Source organism: Stegodyphus dumicola, chromosome 2 (assembly GCF_044657685.1).
Source record: "Stegodyphus dumicola isolate Sdum_Otavi_A_Nest chromosome 2, ASM4465768v1".
In the NCBI taxonomy this organism is placed as follows: Eukaryota; Metazoa; Arthropoda; class Arachnida; order Araneae; family Eresidae; genus Stegodyphus; species Stegodyphus dumicola.
The window spans coordinates 109,750,526-109,770,294 of NC_140769.1; the positions used below are offsets into that span (position 1 = coordinate 109,750,526).

Here is a 19,769-nt window from a genome sequence, read left to right on the forward strand (position 1 = left end):
TATTGAAAACGAAAAAATTTCGATTGACAAATTAGTCGGTATTCTCGACATAGCAATTATAGGACTTGAACAGCGGAACTTTGTAACTGAACAAGAAATTATGTCTGTTTATAGAATTAAAGAGAAAGTATTATCACATAAAAAACGAAGCAACCTAAACAACTTACATTGAAAGAAATGTTTAATAAAGTAAACAAATAAATATTAAGCCTTTTTGGGGGGGGGGAATTTTGATACCCTTTAGATCATAATTGTTCTTTATTGCATAAATTACGGTTTCATATTTTTAATTTTATAATTTCTGCATGCCATCTTACCAGATTTAAACTGATGATCTATAATCCGGAAAACCGATGAGTCCGGATTAACGACTTTTGACTATATATCAGCGAACAAAATTAGAATCACTAGCAGGGTTTAAACAGGCTGATAAGCACTATCTCCAAGTGGACCAGCTGCTCTCTGCCAGTAGAGTAAAATCAATACCACGTACTTGTGTTGTTTTGTGTGGTGAGGTTTTCCTAAACCATGCGTAAAACATGCTGCATTGTAACTACAGATCTGGACACTCAAAATGGAGCACATAGAAAGCCTTTTCCTGTTAAGATGCCATCGTGTAAAGGGTAAGGTCAATTTATTATTAATTTTTAAAATCACACCATTCATTTATAAACACCCTCTAGAATAATCATCAATCAAGAGTGGTAAACTATCTGACAGGAAGGCATAAATTAAAAACAATACGAAGGGAAAACAAACTTGAAATAAAAGTAAATAAATATACAAATTAAAAAGTAGGTACTGCAGTACTGCAGGTACTTAATCTTTTTTAAGGAACAGCTAAAGTAATTATCAACACATTTCTAAAGTATACCTGGATTGAATTGCAAAAGAAAAATATTCGTTTTTAATTTGTGCCTTTCTGTTTGATAGTTTACCATTCTTTATGTATACACATATATATACAGCATTGCCCTTGCACCTGTAAATAATACATTCTGTGGTGTGTTGGTAGATAATACCAAATATTACATATGACACAATATTCATGTAGCATGTGCAAATGTAATACTTTAATTGATAAATTATAAAGATATTATCTACATTAAATAAAATGTTGTAATATCTATTCCATTTTCTGTTGTTTATGTCTATGAAAATAAGAAATTCTGATTTTTTAACTTAAATCCTCAAAATGTGGTACAGTAATGAAAAATATAGTACCATTTGCCTTTTTAGGGATGATGAAATAGCAAATATTATACCTTCCATCAAATCAACTCAAAAAGTAATGAAACAAAGATCTCAGTTGTATTTCTACTCCGCTTGAGACTGTTGTGTTAAGACATATTATGTAAATTTGGGTTGTTATCTTTAGGTTACATAATCCAAAATTGTTTATTCCTTTAATTTGTCCTTAAAATGCACTGCAGATGCAGGAGCAAAACTGTACTTTAAAATTCAGAGTTAAAGAACAAAAAGACTAACTGCTTTATAATCCAGAAACATTTCTTTGAATGTTATAAAATCGGTGAAGCTCACCAAGATGTCAAATACTTCGCCTTCTAATTCTGAATGATTGCTTCTGGAATGGAATGTAAATGATGTTAATCTCAATTTTTCCATATTATTTAGCTTTTACCAAAATTCAAATTATTGTTTTGTTACTTACATATCTTGCAAGAAATTCTTCATAGAAAATCCAGGTATTCTTTTACGCAGACATTCTTCTATGTGCCTTTCAATAAGTTCATTCTAAAATTAGTAGATATTTCACTTTAAATCACACCGAAAAACCATCTGAAAATTTTAAAACAGGATTATGATTCATAAGTTAGAAAATCAATTAATACTTGGAAAAACATTGGTGAAATCTGTCGATTTTTAATGTTAACCCTCTGCACATTACGGGTTTGGCTTTGAAATTCTCAGATTTTTCCCAAATGCCATGAATAAATGGTATTTTTTATATTATAATTCTAAAATGACCCTTTCACATAGCACCTTTATTCCTTTCCTTCCAATATCCATCCCAAAATTGAATCCATCAAGAGCTGGCAAAATTTTCACGTCGAATGAATTCCAGAAATTTACATCTGTATATCTAATTATGGTTAATTCAAAAAAGTAATTTTTATTTATCTGCAAACCCTTCTGAAAAGTCACCGACTCGTTCCTGATTAAATTTCAGTGTTCAAGAAAGAATGCTCAAAATTAATGTTTGTCACTGCAGAATTCAGTTTGCTTCTTTTGAGAGCATTTAATCTATCACATAAACAAATTTTACTAGAAAATGATATCGCATTATGGCAGCAACTAGAGCTGGGAACAGAGCTCTGGTAAATTAGACGAGGTACCAAACTGGCTAGAAAAGTTAGAAATTCAGTTTACAAAATAAATTATAATTGTTGATTTTAGATTTTTAAAACACTTCAATATGCAGAAATTTAAAATATCATATTTAATGTAGTAAAACTTTGTTAGTACTGTTAATGATAATTTGAAAGCATTATATACTTTAATGGCAGACAAATAATATAAATAAAGTATAAAAGACTGAATACTAGACCTTCATGAGACATTTATCAAAATACTTGTGAATGCAGTTTTGCATGTATAGGGCAAACCAGCAGATCTTACAAATTCAAGACCAGAGAATACATAATACATAGCATGCTAAACAGAAGGAAGTGAAATAGTCTTCAAATACTTCCCATTCTCAGAATAAAATCTAAGATTTAAATTTTTGGAGGGCAAAATTATGAAACACTACCTCATTCTTCAATTTGGATTTCTTAGAAGCTTCTGAAATTTTCCTTCAGAGTAATTTTGTTAATGATGCAGCTTCTATACTGTTCTTATTAATGGTGTGAAAAAAAAACCTGTTCCAAACCCCACTTTTCTTCTTTCAACCAAATACCATTAACTTCGATGTCAAACACTACAGTCAACTGCATTCACCACCATAACAATAATATTTTGATAATACTGAACTAAATTTGTATGAAACTAGAATTAACAATAAAATTTTATATATTGCAATAATATTTTTGATTATTTGAACGAATTATTATATTGAACTTTTATATTTTTTTAGCATTAAACTGCACAAAGTGATTTTTCTCAAGCATAATCAGCTAATCTAATACTAATATAATAGATTTCACATCTTTCTTTCCATTGGTAAATAACAGGATAAAAATATGCATATATTTTGTTTTGTATTTATTATCTAATAACAATCATGCAAACCTTAATACAAGTCTCAGGACTGGATTTAGATTTGACGAGATCCTAAGCTATTTGAAATATGGGGCCCTTTATGAGGGATACGAGTCAATTTTTTTTTTATATGGAATATGCTACAATTTTTCAGGGGTTGCCAAGAAAGTAGAGGCCCTAAGCTGTAGCTTGTTCAGCTTATACATAAATTCAGCATTGACAAGGCTTTAGGATAAATATTGCATATTATAGCATTCATTATTTATCCTTGATGAATGCTTGAAATTCCATGTAAATTTGCATGCTACCTGATGACCATATGTTTTATATTCAATTGGTAAAGCAGAGTGCATATAGAGAACAAATTTATTAGTATATATCTTGATACATGTATGACCTGCAAATCTTAGTGGTGTGTTGAGAACCATGGTATCCAAAGTTGTGCTAATGTAAAACCAAGAAGGACAAATAATAAAATAAATGTAGGCTAAATGCTGTACAAAAGTAATGTCTAGTTACTAACAGACTCAAACTAGAAAACAAAACCCTAATAAACTTGTACCAAATTAATTATTCAACTTAGTTATTTCTCCAGAAATTCTTAATCAGGAGCTTCACAGAGTCAGTACTGGTAGTCGACTTGCAACTGCTAGTTCAAGCTTAATACCAGTGGTGCTAACAGTAATAGTCTTAAATCTTAGATGCAGAATAATGGGTTGATCTAGGTTTGTTGCATAAGGTAAAGCCTTTGAGGGCCATTTTCTGTAGGAACCTAATTACTCATGTACTGCATTCTGAAAAAACAGTGCCATGTATCAACATTACAATGCTTTTCCGCTGTCAGCAAGATTATCGACACTGCTCTGACGACTTTTGAAAGATATATATAGGATTTATATCAGGACTGCTTAGTCCTTTGAGGTTTTTTTTTTTTTTTTTTTTTTTTTTTTTTTTTTTTTTTTTAACACAGAAGTGATTTCACTCTATTATAAAATGTAATAAATGGAAGTGTTCACAGTGTGACTCAACAATAATGACAAATAGCTATGATCAACAGGTTTACCAGCCATTTCTTTCTTGTTCCTATATCAGTCAAGAATAGCCTTCATCTACTCAGCATTGTAAAGTACTAAGCCCAATTAAACCAGATGTCTCTACTTAAGTGTCAGTAACATTTTATTGAAGGTTTGGCTTAACCTTATGCGTAACAAGAATCTTAATGATGAAGAAATAAAAAGTCTTTAAAATAAATAGAAAATTGAGTTTAATTTACTTACATACAAATTGAATATATCCATATATTCAAGTTTATTTTCTTCACATTCTTCAAATGCTTTATAGTGTTCTTCCATAAAACTCTGTTGTAATTCAATAAAGTCTGGATCTGGAGAAATGCAAATGAATAGTACATTTGAACACAATATTGATATACTAATACTTATAGATATACTAATATCTAGCATTTGACTTATTTGATTATGGAAAAGTATACAGCAATCTGCCTAAGGGAAGGGATGCCTTCGAGGAGAACTTTCTAAGGGAAACTGGCCCATATCCACGTTACACACAGGGAAAATGTCTGTGCATTGAGATTCAAACCCAAGTCAAACTACCGAAGCATTCAGTAACTTTACTACTTGGCTAATGGTGGGCCTAATTGATATCTAATGGATAAACATAAGAAATGTGTTATTTAACTATCTCATTTTGGTCATGCAATTTAAGTTGTAAATTACAAAGGAAAATAATGTTCAGTGATTTAAACTGTGATGGGCCTGTTCTAAAATTGAATTTATGTAATATGAAAGAAATGTAAAATGCTTCATAAGTCAAAATGCATTATCCCACCAAATGGAAAAAAAGATGCATTCTGATCTAGATTCATTTGCACTGCACTCTTATTCTTCTTCTTCTTCATAAACTCCACAGCCTGTTAATTGGAGACAGATCTGGTTATCTCACAGGCCAAGGTAACATGTCGACACACTGTAGAGCACATTGTGTTACAACAGCGGTATGAGGACGAACATTATCCTGTCGGAAAACTCCTCCTTGAATGCCGTTCATGAATTGGCAGCAAGTTGAATTACCAGACTGACATACAAATTTGCAGTCACTGTGTTTGGAAGTATAGCAGGAGTGCATTAGAGTACTCCTGCTGTCATAAGAAATTGCTCCCCAAACCATGACTCCAGGTGTAGATCCAGTGTGTCTAAGCCACAGACAATTTGGTTGCATGCATTCCCCTGGCCTCCTTTTGACTAACAGCTATCACTGGCACCAAGGCAAAACCTGCTTTCACCCAAAAACACAAAGGATCTCCATTCCGTCCTCTAATGAGCTCTGGTTTGAAACCACTGAAGTCACAAATGGCAATAGCTTGGAGTCAGTGGAATGCATGCTACAGGGTGCCTGGCTTGGAGCTGTACTTGAAGTAACCAATTTGTAATAGTTCACTGTGTCACTGTGGTACCAACTGCAGCTCGAATTTCTGCCGCAGACGCAGTACGATGCACCACAGCCATATGCGAATACGGCGGTCTTCCCTCTCAGTAGTTCCATGTGGCTATCCAGAACCCGGTCTTCTTGAAGCAGTACCTCCATTTGACCACTGCTTCCAACAATCATACACAGTGGATACATTCTGGCCGAGTCTTTTGGCAATATCGAAGAAAGAAAATCCACTTTTTCATAGTCCTATTTGATGTTGAAGCAAAGTTTAAAGTTTATAAAATTAAACATTTAGCAATAGTAGCAATAAAAGCTCCCTGAGATAATATGTTGTGCAGACATTGAAGACAATAAAAAGGTTTCAAACTTAACCAATTTATTAACAATATAATAAAGAATAAAAACACAGAAAATAAATTTAAACAATATCAGAGTCTTAGGAAAAATATAATATAACCATCATTTATCAAATAATATTTTTACCTGGTCTCCAAAAACACTGGCATTCAATACAAACAAAAATGTCCTAAACGGTAATTATGCGGCCTCAAATGAAATTGGCTACACATTCAAAAGTCCATGATCAATGGTCAAGAAAACACCTAAAATTTAAATCAAGTTCTTGAAAGCACTTAAAATCGGTCTAACTCTGTTTACATTAGTTGAACACGAGGAATCGCCACTAACGTATTTTAAATGCCACCTTCATGAAAAACATGGATGCCGCCCACGGCAGTCACTCACATGGTAGCCTCTGGAACCAAAGAACTTATTCTGGAACAATCATCTTGTATACAGGAACCAAGGAACTTATTCACCGGACTGCAAGCATCCTTCTGAAGGGGCTGGAAACCGCACACCCAAGTGCCAGGAAAGCAGGAACTAGAAGGGTTGAGCCAGAGCCAGAGGCCTATTATAGGTATTCAACCCCCAGTGGGTTTTTACCTATACATATCAAGTTACTTGTGATCACTTTCGAAGAAGACTGCTAGGTTTGAGTCATGAAAATACAGATGGAATGACGTCTGTAGCAAGGATAAATCAATTTGTATGGCAATCTTTCTTTTGGCAGCTGCAAGTTGAAGTACCGGGGGTGATTTTTATATACATAAGTAAAAATATAAAAAATGCAGTAAACATGAAAAATAAAATACTAAAAATCTTGATTAAATAAGTGGAAGTGAGAAATAATATTTACAAGTCCTTGATTTCATTTTAAAAAATGAGTACGGCCAAGGCCCGAACTCGCTATCTTCGTAGGAGTGTGCCGGAGACAGGACTTAGCCCGCTCGGCTGCTCTTCTCTATGCACAAGTAGTCGAGAAATTAAATGAAGGGTTCTAAAGCTTTCAAGGCGAAGTCAATCTTGTAATTTTCGTCGTTGATGCTTTTATACTGATTGTATAGATCTTTTAGCTTGAAAATTAAATTTTTAAAATCTTCGAAAGTTTCAGTAGGATTATTTTTCGTTGCTATTGGTTGTTTTTCAGGTAAATTTCTAAGTGCTGCGGAATAATTTCTTTTTGTTGGCTGGAATTTGTTGTTAGGAGTGTTTTCGTTATTAGGGGTTTTCTTAGGGAGATCTGGGAAATCATCTTCTAAAGTTATGGTTTTTTTCTGTTCTTTGAGTTTTTTTTTGAAGAGCTTCTGATGGTTATCTTTGTTGCCCGGTCTCTTTGGGCATTCGGAGCTGCTAGCGAGATGCGATCCAAGGCACAAAACACATTGTGCTGTAACTTCTTTTTTGTTCTTGATGGGACATTCAAAATAGTGGTGGGTTTCTAAACATCTTACGCATCTAGGAATGTTGTGGCAAGCGGCCTGCGTATGCCCGTAATGCTGGCATTTGAAACACTGCGTTGGACCTGGCTGGCTTTTGTATGACTGAACTTGTATCTTCATATCAGAAATATGGGAGATATTGTATATTTTCTTTCCTTCTGGATTTCTTGGGCTTTCTATGTAGTAGATAGGCAGTAGTGTAGGAATTCTGTTTCTCATTCTCGTTAGTTGAGTGCATTTAATGACAGGGATTCCGTAGCTTTCTATCTCCTCTTTCAATTCTGATGGGGGGGTGTCAATGGTAAGGCCTTTAATAACTGTTTTTAAATTTATTTCTTTCTTTAGAAGGTAGGTGTGGAAGGGTATTTTCTCTTTTTCAAATTTTTTCGTGACATTTCTGTGGTCGTCTTCGTTGTATAAGTTAATTTTAAGCATATCATCTTCTATTTTAGTTTCAATTTTGGTGACCTTTAAATTCTCTTTAATTTCTTTTCGGAGCTGTCTCCAATTGATGTCAGTTTGTGTAAGATAAATTGGTGGGATTTTAGTAGCTTTAATTTTGTAATTTTCTTTATTAGGTTGAGTTTGGGATTTTATCATATTTTCATCGTCGAGGTTTTGTTCTTCATTCAGAGCGCTGTAACGTGAGCAAGTGCTCACTGCCTGTGACATGGCTGAGGAGCCGCTGTCATGTCTACTGCGTTTTAATCTCTTAACTTCTGTCCAATCAGCATCGTCTGGGAGTTTTGCTTTGACATTTTTAGTCTCTTTAACTTTAGGTGGTTCTATTGATTTTGTGGGTTGTTTTTTCAAATCTTTTGGTGGAACTGGGGTGCGGAATTCTCATTCAGGTTTATTATCGGCATATTGCGGTTCAAGGATTTTGTCAATCAAATCTTCAGGTATAACTTTGGCAAGCAATTTCTCTTGCATGTCGAGTTCAGACTTTAATTGAATTAGAATACTAGCGTTAGTTCCTTCATCAGGGAGAGCTTTTACTTCCTCTACTGTGTTACATAATTCGCAGACTCTTTCAAGTAATTGAGAATTTCTTGCTGTGATACAGGTGGCTTAGGCTTGTTTAAGCATTTGCCTTTATTGCTGAATCCAGTTTCCTGCGATATCAGCTGGCAGGTCATGATATCAAAAGCATACTTACAGAAAATCAAGAGCAATCGAAAAACACGTCTTGTCTCTAAGAGCTCAATTGTGCAATTTTGGGTTGCGCTTGGATCTTGGATCATATCTTTACTGCTGGCTTTAGCTACTAGGAGCTCTTACCAGTATATTATCATTTTACCATAGGCCATAAAATTAAAAATTTAAGAGGTGTATTTAAAATACACCGCGCCCAAAGGCGAGATCAATAAATGAGAGAACTCATAAAATAAGTTTTGCTAAGTTGCATATCATGGCATAGCATGGGTGATTATATACGTAAATGGTGGCGAGAAGCGAAATGAAAGTCTAAGCTTCTGTGTGAGTCAGGAAGAGCAGAAACACGTGATCAGCGTCCGGCATTTAGATTGGTCGAGGAGTCAGAGTTCGAAAAATGAAGTTTTTGTAGTTTTGGGCAATAAATAAAGTTCGAACATAGTAAAAGCAACATCTATTTGTGAATTTAAGAGTCTTATGTCTTTTGAAACACTTGAAAATCTTCTAAACTTGCGATATAATCATTAAATGAATAGGAAACTGTAAAAGGCGAAAATGAGGTCATGTAGCTCACTAGGGCTAATGAGTGAGAGTAAGCACTTGGTGTTACCACGAACTTTGATTTTAAAACACACGATACGAAATAGTAAAAATAAAAAGTAAAAGTAAAAATCTTGGTTAAATAAGTAGTAAAACAAAGAATTCATCGATGAAAAAAAAAGTCTTAATTTTGCAAAGTTCATCTTTCTTGAATAGTAACTGCAAAGGAATAGTAATTTTTTTTTTTTTTTTTTTTTTTTTTTTTTTTTTTTACACATTATATATTATATACACTGCCACCACTTAGAATTGTGGTGGATCGTTCGAGGTCTTTTCACTACGTTTTCAATAGTAGGGTCATAGTCTGTAAGCGATTTAATAGCTTCATAGGGAGAATTTCTCATATCTTCAAAGAAGTTGTGTGCAGAAATTAGGATTTGGTCGTGAATTGGATTGATATCCAGGTCTTTGTGAATTTGAGAATTTCGCACGAACCAGGGTGCGTTCACTATGCTATGTAAGATTTTGTTTTGAAGTACATTTAATTTTTGTCTGTCTATTTTTCGGGCAGTAGCCCAGGCTGGAACTGCATAGAGGATTATTGGTCGAATAAGTGAGATGTAGATATTTTTCTTGGTACGGAGGTTTAACTTAGAGTTTCTTCCAATTAATGAGTAGAGAGCAATGAAAGCAGCGTTAGCCTTATTTGTAACATATTGAATATGATCTTTGAAATTTAGGGTTTTGTCAATATAGACACCTAAGTATTTATAGGAGTTGGCAACAGGAATATCTTGGTTATTGAGTCGGATATTTATATTCACTGGGATATTTTTTCTGTATCTGCGAAAGAGAACTACGCAGCATTTATCAGTATTTAGTTTGATTTTCCAGTCTTGACAAAATTTGTTAATAATGTTGACTTGGAGCTGAAGTTTCTCTAAAGCATTATTTGGACTTCGTGAACTAGTGAGGATGACTGTGTCGTCGGCATATTTAAGTATATTAGAATGAAAAGGTAGAGGCATATCATTTATGAATATTGTAAAAAGCTTCGGTCCTAAAACACTGCCTTGAGCTACTCCACTGTAAATCACTTTTTTTGAAGAGATTGCTTCACCACAGCTCACTTGAAAAGTACAGTGTTTAAAATAAGAATGCATAAGCTTAATAAAACTGTTTGGTAAAAGGAAGTTAGATAGCTTATGAAGTAAGCCAGCATGGCACACTCGATTGAAAGCTTTTTCGAAATCGAGGAAGCATGCCGCTACTCCGTTCTTTTTTGTAAATTCTTGGGCAATAAATTCAACTAAATTTAATATTTGATGTGTGGTATTGTGGCCTTTGCGGAATCCAAATTGATGCTTGTCTATTAGATTAAGGCGTTCTAGATGATTGGTGAGCCGAGCACTAAGTACTCGTTCGAAAACTTTTCCAAGCGCTGGCAGAAGACTGATGGGTCTATAATTTTTTGCTAGCTTTGGATCTTTTCCTGGTTTCGGGATCGTAACAATGATCGAATGTTTCCACTGCGATGGAAAGTAGCTGAGTCTAATACAAGCATTAAAAATATTTGTAATTAAGACTATGCATCTTCTAGGTAAAGCTTGCAACGCTTCATTAGAAATCATGTCATATCCTTTAGCTTTGCGCTTCTTTAATTTTTTAATAATTTGCTGAACTTCGTTTGGAGATGCAGGCGTAAAAAAATTAATGCTGGGTTGTTGAGGATGCTATTGACAGAGTAATTAATATCTTTTTCGTGATCAGAATTTTTATTTTCATGTTGTTTAAAAATGTTTTCTAATTCTTTTGCATGAATTTCAGCAATGGAGTCTTCGAAATGGTGAATTTTGCCCATGTGATACAGGGGGTGAATTTGATTGGGTGAAAGATTTCTGAGTGATTTAGCTACTTTCCAAACAGAGTTTGGGTAAAGATCCATGTTTTCTAGGAAATTATCCCACGAATTTGATCGATGGGTGGCGATGTCTTCTTTTATTTTTCTGTTTAAATAATTAATATGACGTTTTTCAGTAGGATTGCGAGTAATATGCCATCTTTTTCTAAGTCTATTTCTTCCTTGTATAAGGGATTTAATTTCTTCTGGGATGCCATAGGGATTTTTATTCTTGACTGTATAGGTAGCATTATTGATAGCATTTTGAATTTTGGAGTTTAATCTGGTGATTTCCAGCTCAATATCGCAGTCATAAAGAAGTGTGGCTCTGCTGTTAACAGAATTTAGCTGTTCGGTAACCATATACCAATTAACTTTTGTATGAGCTTTAGGGAGAGGGGGATAAAATCCACAGAAGTTGAAGACTATAGGGAGATGGTCAGACGAAAGTTCTGGGAGAACATCAAGATTAGGAATATTAGGAAGGTTTTTAATCAAAACTGTATCTAAAATATCCCCTAGTCCGTTGTGCGTATAGTGCGTTGAGTGATTGGGAGCAATGAGATTGATGTTACTATTGTGGATGATGTTGCTTAAATTTTCTCCATTTCTATTTGTGACTCTACAGTTCCAAGAGGAATGTTTAGCATTTAAATCACCTGCTATTAAGGTGGGGTAGTTATTTTCAGTAAGTAGTTTCAGATTATTGAGATCAAGAGTACTGGAGGGGGGATCGTAGACGGAGATAAAAAGAAAAGGTTCTCTAAAACCACTATAGATAAGTACTGCAGCATTTTCTATAGTACAAGCGGGATTTAAATCATATTTGGCTGTTTTGATATGGTTTTTAATGAAAATTGCATTTCCTCCCCCTCTATTATGTCTTCTGTCTTTTCTGTAGATGCGGTAGCCTTGTATTTTAAATTTGTCGCAAGAGCGGAGATGGGTTTCATTTACTAGCATAACATCAATGTTATGTCTAGTAAGAAAATTTGAAATTTCCACTTGTTGGTATCTGATGCCGTTTGCATTATAGTAACAAATCTTTGAGAAGCTATTTGTAGCTGAGACAAAATTTATTTGACTATGAGTTTGATTAAAATTCATAGTTTAGATTTGAGAAATATTCGAAGGCCGCCATACCGACCTCTAGTTTGTCTAATATTGTTTTTGCTGTTTTAAATTTCTGGAAGAATTCTTTAACTTGAATGAATTGGATTTTTATCCAGTCAAAAAAGCCAAGTGGGTTTGAGTTTGTGTCTTCTGTTTTACTAGTGTTTTCATTTTCCTTGGAAGTATTCCATGCATTTTTTGGTTTGTTCTCAGGGAGTGAAGGAAAATCCTTTTTGTTAAATTTAAATTGTTCTTTTTTCTTTTCTTCTTTGAAAGCTTTAGATTCTTCGATTTGCTTCTGAACATTATAAGGATGTTTACTGCAACCTTTGAAGGAAGAAACGTGATTTTGCCCACAGAGGGCACAGACAGGGAGTTTGTTGTCATTTTTTGTTTGTTTACAAGTGAATGTTTCATGAGGCTCTGCAAATTTTAAACAGCGAGGTTTATAGTGACATTTGTCCCGTGTGTGCCCGTACCTTTGGCACTTATGGCACTGCACGGGTCCAGGGCGAGCTTTAAAAGGCTCGATGAAGACATCCAGACCTCTGAGTTTCTTTAGATCATATATTCTTTTACCTTCTTTATTTCTAGTACATTCTGCTATAAAAACAGGAAGATGAACTTTCTTTCCTTCAATAGTGTGAATTACTTGTCGAATTTTTTGAATTGGGATACCTTCTTGGGCAATTTCATTTTTGATTAGTTCCATATTATCTGTTTTTGGAAGTTTTTTAATTATTGCCTTGATAGGCTTTTCACTGTTGAGTTTAAAAGTATGAAAAGGAATAAGTAGTTTAGTTAGGTATTCAGTAACTGCGCGGTAGTGGTCTGAGTCATAAACTGTTATGGTCAGTGTACCTCCACTTAGGTTTCCACGATATTTTTTGATATTTAATTGCTCTTCAAAATCTTCTTTCATCTTATCCCAATCCCCCGTGAAGTCTGCTAATAGGGGGAATGAGTCCTGCTTTTTTGTTGGGTGTAATAAATTCACCTTCCTCTGCTTCCATATTGTCTTCAGGGTTTAGTTCCTCGAATTTATTTTTTTGAGCTGGTTCTTCAATTTCGGAATTTGATAGAGTTCTTTTATGAGTTTTTCTAGGGGTTATGTATCCTTCTTTATCTATTGTGGTTTTCTTTTTGATTCTAGATTTTTGACTAGCAGTAATATCAGATTGATTTGTTTCCTCTGTTGGATTATTTAGGGTTTCTTTTTGTTTCATTTCATTAATGTATAATTCTAAGATTTGTATATCCTTTTCCATAGCATTGACGTGGGCTAAGTGAACTTCAGTCGCATTATTTGGATTAAATGAATTTTGATAAGCATGAAACTCAGAAAGCATAAGTTGCTTAAGTTTTTCTAAGTTATCGCAGATAACTTCCAGATTTCTGTGATCACACACAGATTTGATACGGTTTTCGATCGCCTCCTTGTCCATGATATGCATGAATCCTAACTTTTAACCTAATGGCGAAAAGAATAAAGAAAACATACTTATCGTGAACATCAAGAAGAGATGACAGCAACTCAGGATCAGCTTCAGTAGTGAGAGCAATGTCGTTTTCCCTTACTTCACAAAATCGCAGGAATAAAGCAACGCTGTAGACAGAAAGAACAATTTCTTTAATCAACAGCAAAACCTCATGCCAGCACTACCAAATCGAAAGTGTTTTTTGCCCGGGATTGAGCTTGGATCTTGGATCTTGGATCATATCTTTACTGCTGGCTTTAGCTACTAGGAGCTCTTACCAGTATATTATCATTTTACCATAGGCCATAAAGTTAAAAATTTAAGAGGTGTATTTAAAATACACCGCGCCCGAAGGCGAGATCAATAAATGAGAGAACTCATAAAATAAGTTTTGCTAAGTTGCATATCATGGCATAGCATGGGTGATTATATACGTAAATGGTGGCGAGAAGCGAAATGAAATTCTAAGCTTCTGCGTGAGTCAAGAAGAGCAGGAGCACGTGATCAGCGTCCGGCATTTAGATTGGTCGAGGAGTCAGAGTTCGAAAAATGAAGTTTTTGTAGTTTTTGGCAATAAATAAAGTTCGAACATAGTAAAAGCAACATCTATTTGTGAATTTAAGAGTCTTATGTCTTTTGAAACACTTGAAAATCTTCTAAACTTGCGATATAATCATTAAATGAATAGGAAACTGTAAAAGGTGAAAATGAGGTCATGTAGCTCACTAGGGCTAATGAGTGAGGTGAGAGTAAGCACTTGGTGTTACCACGAACTTTGATTTTAAAACACACGATACGAAATATTAAAAATAAAAAGTAAACATCTTGGTTAAATAAGTAGTAAAACAAAGAATTCATCGATGAAAAATAAAGTCCTAATTTTGCAAAGTTCATCTTTCTTGAATAGTAACTGCAAAGGAATAGTAATTTTTTTTTTTTTTTTTAATATATTATATACACTACCACCACTTAGAATTGTGGTGGATCGTTCGAGGTCTTTTCACTACGTTCTCAATAGTAGGGTCATAGTCTGTAAGCGATTTAATAGCTTCATAGGGAGAATTTCTCATATCTTCAAAGAAGTTGTGTGCAGAAATTAGGATTTGGTCGTGAATTGGATTGATATCCAGGTCTTTGTGAATTTGAGAATTTCGCACGAACCAGGGTGCGTTCACTATGCTACGTAAGATTTTGTTTTGGAGTACATTTAATTTTTGTCTGTCTATTTTTCGGGCAGTAGCCCAGGCTGGAACTGCATAGAGGATTATTGGTCGAATAAGTGAGATGTAGATATTTTTCTTTGTACGGAGGCTTAACTTAGAGTTTCTTCCAATTAATGAGTAGAGAGCAATGAAAGCAGCGTTAGCCTTATTTGTAACATATTGAATATGATCTTTGAAATTTAGGGTTTTGTCAATATAGACACCTAAATATTTATAGGAGTTGGCAACAGGAATATCTTGGTTATTGAGTCGGATATTTATATTTACTGGGATATTTTTTCTGTATCTGCGAAAGAGAACTACACAGCATTTATCAGTATTTAGTTTGATTTTCCAGTCTTGACAAAATTTGTTAATAATGTTGACTTGGAGCTGAAGTTTCTCTAAAGCATTATTTGGACTTCGTGAACTGGTGAGGATGACTGTGTCGTCGGCATATTTGAGTATATTAGAATGAAAAGGTAGAGGCATATCATTTATGAATATTGTAAAAAGCTTCGGTCCTAAAACCGGGGTTGAGCCAGAGTGACGCAAGATACTTATAGCAGAAGTAGGCATGACGTCATCTCACGGCAACCAATCAGCTATCGGCACGAATCGGCTTTCCAGATGATGTAACATCACGTTTCGTTTTTGCATCTAAATTAGGTTGAAACAGTCCGTTCTCAATGCAAACAGTGGCAGTAAGAAAAAAGAAGTAGAAGTAACTACTATATTACATTAAAATAAGAACTAAACTAAATAAACATTTCAAGGAGGAGAGATGATGCAGTAAAAGGTTTACAATAAATTATATTTTCCAACACTATTACACGATCTCATTCAAACTTGGTGAGCTGTTGATAATGGCTTCTTCATCTTCTTAAAGGCATTCTTGTACAACATCAACTTAATATGTAAGATAAATAATGCTCACGAACTTTACAGCATGCATTTAAAGCAAACCTGATTTGCAAGTTCTGAGTGGCACTACTAGCGCCATACTTAAGCACAAAATTTGAATCGATGTCATCTTTCAGATGTATAAACATGCCTACTAAATTTTGTTTCTCTAACACAAGTCTTTCTTGGTGTTGGGATTTTTTTTTTTCTGTCAGTGTATTATTCTTGAATGATACTGTAACCTGTTCATTACTTATCTGTATCAGCCATCCATACTTGCCAATAATACTAGAGACAGTAACTCTGATTGTCACTTCAAATATAATGGTAAAATTATATTAGAAGTGACAAGCTTTTTTGTTTGAAGTGACCTCATATTTTTACTTGAGATACTATACAGTTATTCTAAAAATAAATTTTAACAGTGAAAGTACAATACTTATATTATGAGAATCAAAACATGCTACAAATACAAGTGCATCCTACATACATAGCTGTCAACTTCCCCTATAAAATGAGGAGACTTTCAGATTTTCATATCTTCTGCTCTTCTAGCTTTTAACTTTTAGCCTTTACTAAGGTGTTTCTCAGAAATAAATGAAGTTTATTGAATTAATGAAACTTAAATTGTGCAAATTCCATTCCTCCACTCCTAGTAATTTTCAGCATATTTTTTCTTATTACATTTTATGTAATCTGAATTATCTTGACATTTGTAGAATTTTTGAAGAGATTTAACCGATGTTTAATCAGTTAAAAAAAAGGTTGCACTTAATTTTTTTTTTTTAACATCAATGTATGTTTCAGTATTTCAGTTGATCCATACATCAATTTTATTTTGATCGTATTTAAAATTTGTTAGATAAATAAAATTTTTCTTTCACTAAGCAGGATCTTCTCAGTATAAAAGAATAAGAAAATTTTAAAATGAAATAAGCCAAAGATCATAAAATTTAAAAAGATCTAATTTAATATAAATATATTTTATGTCAAAATCTTATTATAAGTAGTCCAGTTACTTAAATCATGCATTATAAACTGAATGCAAATCAATTTGGAGTTCTTTTGAAATGCTGTCACCATGCAGCATTAAAACTTCCCAGAAACTCCATTTTTACACGAGAATCCCGGGTTTTCATATTTCAAGGTTAACAACACATATATTAAACGAAGAATTTTGAAAACTTGAAAATATGTCATGCCACATTTCAGCTAATCTTTGGATTATGATAACATGGCAATTTTTGGCGAAAATTTGGCGACAAACTCTGCTACAGCAACCCTCTATTTTTTTTTCGCCGCCATTTTGTCTCACGAAGTAAAGACATGTTTCTTTTCTTTTTTTTTACTCAACACTTTTTCCAACAATCTGCTAGCTGAATTACATTTCTGCTAGAAATTTTATGGAACAAAACTGCTTAATCATGACAAATATTAACTGCAAAATTGGGAAAAAGTGCAGAATCGCAAACTCCTTGCCGCGTTTCTCATAATCGCACATACACAGTAACCATGTACACATCGACTTATTTTTACTTTAAAAAAATCCCAAAATTGCACAAAAATGGCATTGCGCACACTCTTCACTTTATCCATCTACACTGCTATTTTCTCATAAATTACAAAAATTTGTACGAAAATGCAGGAAAATTTTGTGAATCTTTAAACTCGGTAAAAAGCACATATATGAAATTACCTGATCGCAAAAAAGTATCTACCCTTTCCAAGGATGAACATTTGCACGTATAAAATAAATAAAATATCCAAAAACTTTTACCTCTAAATTATCTATTATAAACGTCACCAACGAATTTATAACGCAAACATTAAAAATGGTTGCAAATACTTAGTGTCAAATATTTAAATTATTTCCATGCACGTTTACTTCCACTGAAACATATACCAAATTGCTACAAACATATAATTCACAAAATAACTATCATTTAATTAAAATATAATTAAATTAAAAAACACTACTTAAAATATAAATAAGCACATACATTAAATTAATAAAAAATAGCTTACAATCCTAATTACTTTAAACTAAATCATTGCTAATAACAATTTTCAAATAATACCATATTAATTTATTTACTCCTTACATTTAGAACAATGCATAAAAATAATATCCTCAAATAATTAAAAATACTAACTTATCTAATCTTCTTCAGAATCTTGATTACGTGGCGGATAAATAAAAAGCAAAATTCTCTTTATCATAATGCTTCGGAATGACGCTTTTTATAGCACTCTACGTGCCCTCTATTGTATTCGTATGTGCGCCTGTTTCAGGATCTTTAAAATCATACTTATGGTTCACAGCAAGATGTTGAAAACCTTCATCCTCCAAACAGACATATGACTTCCAGCAATCAGATATTATTATTGTACCAGGTAGAATATACTGCTTAATAAAACTTAATAAGCAATCTTTACTTCTATCTCGCACAACCTTAAAAAAACACTTATTACTACCCCTTTCAATCCCACTAAATACCCATTTCGAATTCACTTAGATAGATTCACTTAGAAGATAGGGGCATGGCATCCAAAAATTAACCAACACTGTTTCACACAACACAGAATGAAGCTAAATACAAAATGCTATAAAGTACTGCAGATATTTTTCCAGATTCCCCCCCCTTTTCCGATTAAAGAACTGTAATTCACCCATTAATGTCACATGACATATCTCATGATTTCTCATTTCCCTCACACAAAATAATGCGTAATCGGAACTGAGAGATCACATTATTTCCAAAGTCCTAGGTAGTAACCTTTATCGCCTACCAAAATGTCGCCAAACTACCTGTTACCATATTCCAAAGATTAGCCATATAGGCATCATTAAAGAAAGTTAAATATATATATATATAAAGATGAAAAATATGTTAATCAAAATTCCTCATTATTCTAAAAAATTTAATAACATTTCTGCACTGTGTCATTTCTAGATGAATCTATATTGCATTGCTTGCATAATGCTGATGACGTAACTAACTCGAAACCTAAACTCAAAATTTCGAGAATTGAAACATTTCTAACCTAGAACCAAAACCTTCTCTTGCCGATTTTCCCTATTAAATAAATGCACACTTTTAGTTTCACCCTCTGTGCTGCTTGGAAGCAATTTCGCTGTGCTTTCTTCCTATCACAATAGTATTAAAAAATGTTAATGTTCTGTAAATAGGCAGAATTAGAGTGCAAAGTGAATTGTGGCCAAATGTAAATTTAAATAAAAATTAATTTATACCATCAACATCTCATATCTTTTTCTCTATTTTTCACCACATATAAATATACATTAAATGACAACAAATCTCATGTTTAAACAGAAGTGGCCACGCCATTAATAAGATTGATAGAGTAATATACTAATATAGTACTTACCAATAATTATGTCTTCTATGTGCCCAATGATTGTATCAAAGTCATTTTCTTTGTCACTGTTGAGAGGGGAAAATAAACTAAAAATTAACATTATCAGAAATATTTTAAATAAGAAATGAATTATTGTTTATTACTATCCAAATTACTTTATCAGAAAAATCTTGAATAACAATAGATATGAGATTATCCATCTTTAAATTTTATTATATCTGCTTTGATAGAATTTAAAACAGCAGGAAATGAATACACAATAGAAGATAAGACACGTGTAAAGTGTTTGACAGCACTTTTATGTAAAATTTGGGTACGTATCTTGACAATTGTATTCTTCAACTTTTGTTACATATTGAAGATTTGCGTTCTTAAGATCATTATATATCTCCGGTTAAGATAAATATTTTTTTATTTATAAGAAATAAGCAGCAAAAATAGTTTCCCAAGTCTGAGTTGTCTTAAATAAAATTGTTTTTGAAGAAGAAGAGCCCATTTCAATTACCCTAGAAATCAACAGAATTTTATATGAAATCTACATAAACTGAAACTGCATACCTGTCTAGTTTTACAAAGCTAGGTTTCTTTTCTATATAGATTGAAGTACCTGTTTTTAATACTAATAAACTTTAGTAATTATTAT

General features: G+C 33.2%; 1 protein-coding gene across 5 annotated transcripts in view; it reads right to left on the minus strand.

The window, feature by feature from the left end:
- LOC118195524 (ADP-ribosylation factor-like protein 2-binding protein) overlaps window positions 1-19,769 on the minus strand; it is a 44,716-nt gene that overhangs the window by 18,764 nt on the left and 6,183 nt on the right. For 2 of the 5 annotated variants that reach the window (XM_085811026.1, XM_085811027.1), the window contains exons 2-6: window positions 19,136-19,191; window positions 13,664-13,768; window positions 4,500-4,606; window positions 1,673-1,755; window positions 1,489-1,585 (exon numbers count right to left, since the gene is read on the minus strand). In XM_085811026.1, coding sequence (XP_085667152.1) covers window positions 1,489-1,585; window positions 1,673-1,755; window positions 4,500-4,606; window positions 13,664-13,676 — 300 coding nt within the window. In that variant the 5' untranslated portion in view covers window positions 13,677-13,768; window positions 19,136-19,191. The remainder of the gene's footprint in view (window positions 1-1,488; window positions 1,586-1,672; window positions 1,756-4,499; window positions 4,607-13,663; window positions 13,769-19,135; window positions 19,192-19,769) is intronic. The other 3 variants (XM_085811024.1, XM_085811023.1, XM_085811025.1) reach the window with 2 other exon arrangements.